This window comes from Crassostrea angulata, chromosome 6 (assembly GCF_025612915.1).
Source record: "Crassostrea angulata isolate pt1a10 chromosome 6, ASM2561291v2, whole genome shotgun sequence".
Lineage (NCBI taxonomy): Eukaryota > Metazoa > Mollusca > Bivalvia > Ostreida > Ostreidae > Magallana > Magallana angulata.
In genome coordinates, this window is record NC_069116.1 from 31,137,730 (window position 1) to 31,142,883 (window position 5,154).

At 34.9% G+C, this 5,154-nt stretch overlaps 1 protein-coding gene across 1 annotated transcript; it reads right to left on the bottom strand.

Annotated features, from left to right (window-relative positions):
• Positions 1–2,903: 2,903 nt before the first annotated feature.
• On the bottom strand, positions 2,904–4,429 carry LOC128189573 (uncharacterized). The gene is made up of 4 exons (XM_052861232.1): positions 4,272–4,429; positions 3,754–3,933; positions 3,351–3,512; positions 2,904–3,068 (listed from the first exon to the last, which is right to left on the bottom strand). The coding sequence occupies exons 1-3, from the start codon at positions 4,333–4,335 to the stop codon at positions 3,370–3,372; spliced, it is 387 nt and encodes a 128-aa protein (XP_052717192.1). The 5' UTR covers positions 4,336–4,429; the 3' UTR covers positions 2,904–3,068; positions 3,351–3,369.
• Positions 4,430–5,154: the final 725 nt, after the last annotated feature.

Here is a 5,154-nt window from a genome sequence, read left to right on the forward strand (position 1 = left end):
ACCATTATTTTTCGCTTATTTTTATTGAAGTTTCTCCCTTTCTTTTTTTAAAATACATACGTAAACTTTCTCCGAGAGAATAATTGTTGATCCGATAAAGGAGAAAAAACTGACTTAAAAATAGGGATTTTGAATATTATTGCATCGTAGAGAGAAGTAATATTCATTTCTGTAAATAATGTTACTAAATTTTACGTTGCATAGCGGTGTCTGTATATCAGGAGTAAAATTTAGACGCTCACTTATGCATAAATTCTCCCAATGATCTTTGATAGCTGATTATTATTTTAAATGTTCAAATCTACTCGTATTATCAAATAATATCAGCCCTGAATAAATTTTCAGAGATGCCATCAATTTTAGCTATTTACTAAATTTTGACAGCACGAAACAAATTCAAACTTGCACGTAGTTTTTAAAAAATTAGAAAGATTTATTTACAGAAGTAACGTGTTTTTTATGCACGTTTTTACGTACATTTCCTTACATGAATCATGAGTACATGTAATATATAACAATCCATGCTACCCTGAAAAATTTAACTCGCCATTAAACTTCTCATTGTTTAAACCCCTGTCACACTGGAGCTGCGTCCTCACAGCGATCTCGCTGCGTAATTGAATAATGTAAAACGCCATGGTAAACGAACTAGAGTCTTCTACAGCGCCGTAACAACTCAACGGCATCTTCGTTCGCCGCGGTGGGATATCCTAGCCTAGAACATTTTAGAACGCCATGCAACGGCGCGGACTTTGAACATGCACAAAGTACGCGCCGTGGCTCTGCGTTCCGATAAACACGCCGGCAGAAGTGGAGATAGGTCGCCATGACAGCGCCGTAAAGTCTCCAACAGCGCATGTGCACGCAGTCAGCGCGCAGAGCACTCTGTGGTTGCGCGGTAAAAACTCCTAGCACGTCATGAGCGCTCGGCGGATACCCAGCGAGAGGGCAGTCAATCGCCAAGTAGAACTCTGTGGAAACGTAGTTGGGAGGTCTGTAAGAACGCCTTTCTGAATTTTCCTTGCGATCCTACGGCGATTCCATGAATTTTACAACGCCGTGAACACGCCCTGGGAACGCAACTTTGTGTGACAGGGCCTTAAAGTGTTTTCAAAACAATTACACAAACTGTGTTCGACAAATAGTTTTCCTAAAACATTTTCTTCCTGTCTTTATACAGGCTTTCAATCACAGCACGTTTTTATAACAAAAGCGTAAGTGAAATTTTAGTCATTAGTCATTATGATCGTTTGACACCAAATCACATAAATTTTCATCTCGCAGCAACAACGGAAGACCTACTCGTGGCTTTGCCACGAGCTCTGCTCTAGTTTTAATATATTTCTGAACATACAAAAAAAAAAAATTAATGCACATTTGACCAAATTTGAAAGTCTGTTGATTGTATTTTTCGTCTATTTCCTCTTTTAAAGATATGCAATCAACACTTTATTATCAAGAAGTCTTGTTGATTCTGAAGCAGTTCGATTAAAATCAGATATGCTTCTGATACGCCATTAATACCGCTTACTAAGGGGTTGTGTATAAAAACAGCTGATTTTAATTAGATTTTTTTCTGAAAGACTCTAACATCGTAGTTTTACAAGTAAAGTATTCATATTGTAATACTCTTTGTGATATCTCTTTTTCAAAGTTTTAACGGGCGATAAAGTCTCTTCGCTTCGTAGGGATAATCTTCCAAATAGTAGCAAGAACCATTTTTAGCAATGACCCTTATGAAGTGCATTTTTTCATCTCTGTCAAGCCGACATTTCTCCATGCAGATTAAGACCTGTGATCTGTTTATTCATTGTTATGACTTTTCGTGACTTACAGCGCGTTTTGTGTACTTGTATGTGTGGTTTTTGGGGCTTTCCTTGGCTGAGTGGTTAATGGTGGGGCGTGACGCATAGGCGACAGGATAATGACCACTAACGGGCCACTCCGTGACGGACAAAAACAATAACAGGGCAGTTAGCGAATGTTCTCACCTCCGTACACTTAAGGTGGTGGTTTGTTGTGATTTATTGTTTGATACATTGCAAGGGGAAAACGATTAATATAGATAACATCATACCAAAAAATGGTCCAAGAATAGTATACTTTCCAGCATTGATTTATGGCAATATGAGTTTTTTCCCCATTTTTTTTTTCTTTTCTTTTTTTGCCGCAATAATGTGCTTTTATGATATTTGCTTTATGATATTGAAAATTTAAACAAATCGTTGAATGGCAGTAAAGGCCATTTGGTTCTTATGAATACGTAGTGAAAAGTTACAGAAGATGATTGATTAAAAAAAATCATTTGCCATAGATCTTTACATTTAACTAGTAAACTACAGGGGAAATCCAGACATGAACTCTTGGCCTGTTTTAATCTTAGTTCTTATCTGGTACATGTAATTCATACTTTTGATACCTTTTTAAACTATTTAGAAATAGGCCAAACACGTCATAATTTTAGCGTAAATCAAAAAACGTCTTCATTTCATTTGTGTTAACTAGATAACTAAGCATAAAAACTGACATAGTAAAATATCATGTTCTTATTATCACATTTCGTTATCATCATCATTATCTTTTTTTCTGATATTGTTTCTGTCTTTTAAGCAAATTCGTAACGCTTTATCACGTTTACTATGAGGCAACATGTATACAAATAGTAGCAAAACATCAAACGCACAAACGAAATCAAACATCTATGTACTGATTATTTAACATTTACATATCTATATTTTAAATTAGTTCGCGTGTGTATAAATTAAACAAGTCAGGAATTTGCCATGCAGACTGATTCTGAAGTTTACTCACAAAGCAACTTGTGCATTTAAAACAAAAGAAACTAAAAACTTGATTCATTGGCAACTGACTCCCCAATTTGTTAAAGAAATGAACACAAAAGATATCGAAAAATGATTTTTATTTCATTTATCTTAAAAAAAAATTTTTCCTGCTTTACGCAGGAACAAATATTGTAAATAAACATTTTCACCCATGAACATAACTGGAATATCACGGAATTGGTTTAATTCTTCTCATAAAACCTCCTCTGGACTGATTGTTCTAGCCTGTTAAATAAATATAAAATATGATTTAGCGAGTTTTTATTTTTTAAAAAATTAATTTACGTGTGTAATTCCAAGTATCGAGTGCTGTTCTTATCAATTAATTTCTTCTTCAAAGAAATTAACAATTATATCCACAACGCCCAATAATTTTGAATAATGAATTTTTGGAACAAAAAATAATTAAAATACAATTAACTTTAGAATATCTTTTTTTCTTTTAACGTAGGTCGATCACCGAATTCCCTTTTCTTAGAAAATGATATACCTGAGAAAATTATGTACCTGAGAAAATGTGGATGGATTAACAACAGTAGTTCATGTCATCGCCACATGAGCCCTGGTAAGTTGTGCCCGGTGGACAGTCACCCTTGTTACAGTCGCAGTCATCGGCATAGAAGTATGATGGGGGTGAGGTACCGTAGTAGTATTGGTAGTTATCATACACTGTTAAAACCAAAAGTTTAAATCTACTCAAAAATTTACATTGTATGATAATTGCAAATTTTATTATATTTGGGAGTGCTGGGTTAAAAGGATATTTTCCTCCTTTATTTGCACTGCTAGTATTTCATGAAATAAGCATACTAATTTATTTGGAAGTAAAAATTCAGCTATACATTATTATCCATAAAGAACAATTGGTAAGAGTTTTAAATGCGCAAGTCTAAAAATGCTGGTCACTTACCTCTTGGGGGTGGTGGTGGTCTACGGCGTGGTGGTGGTGGTGGGGCCCTCCTGCGGGGTGGTGGGGGTGGTGGCTGTACCTTAGCAGGTGGCGGTGGTGGTCCACCACGCCTAGCGGGTGGTGGTGGTGGGGGAGGGCCACCTCGTCTTGCTGGGGGGCCTCGACGCTCGGGTGCCGAGCCTGTGTTGTTAATGAAAATTATAATTATCAATATCATTATTGTCTTGAATTATTTTTTATTATTTTGTAAAGTTATTACACACTACGAAAAAGCTTTCTTCAAGATATATTTAAGAGATGTATATCTAATATTAAAATTATGAAATTTAAACAAATTGGTAATATCTGTGATTTTTGCTAAATAATTTCCCCGACTTGCTATAGATTTTTATGGAAACGAAACTTATAGAGAAGATAAAAAGAAGTTATAAAAAATAAACCCCTTTCTTCTGTAATAAAATAAAAGTCATAATAAAATAAAGAATAAAAAAAAAGAACTAAAGGACAAGAATACTTACCCGGGCGAGCAAGACATGCTTCAAGTACAAAAAGTAGTCCCACAATTGCGCACAACTTATACATGGTGGTTTTTAGTAGGCTGGCCTTTCAGTTATCCGAAAGCTCCAACTATCTGCTAAGGATCTAATCAATTGCTCGTCTTAAATAGGGGGTCTTTCCAGTAAATGTCACCTTCGTCCATCTATTATCCAATAACGTTCATTGGTCGCAAAGAGCCCATATTTTGGATGGCTGTTTATGAATATACTAAAAATAAAAGCTTACAGGTTAACCTTTCTGTTGAGTGCTATCATCCCCAAATCCGTACCGTGTACAAATATATTTGGCTATTTTTGGAAAATGCAATATGTATTTATTAACCTAATAAATAGCAATATGACAAGGATCAAGGACTGAAAAAAAAATCTTGGTCAAGACTTCAAAAATAAAATAAGAAAATATCAAGTTATTGGTACATGTATTTAGTACAATATCAATGAGATTGAAGTTTTCTTCTTTAAAGGTGCCTCACTACACCTTGAAATAGTTTCTCAAATCAGCAGAAAATTACTTGATTATGATAGAAACCATGATGGATAAGAAGTATTTATGTCATATAGGCCAAAAAAATGACCAATTTAGATTAAAAAAAAATGATATTTTCAAAAATGTCATTCAGTAAACATAAACAAAAGCCCAAGGTGGGTTCGAACTCATGAACTGCGGTTCACAAGCCTGATACTTTAACCAGTGAGCTATGACGATATGCATCTGAATCGATTGATACAAACAGTTTAACAAAACATTTAAATCGTCATCTTGTGACGTAGTGTCTTAAAAAGTATAAGTATCGGTGTAGTGAAGTACCTTAAAGATAATAAGTACGCGCTATTTCCAATATTA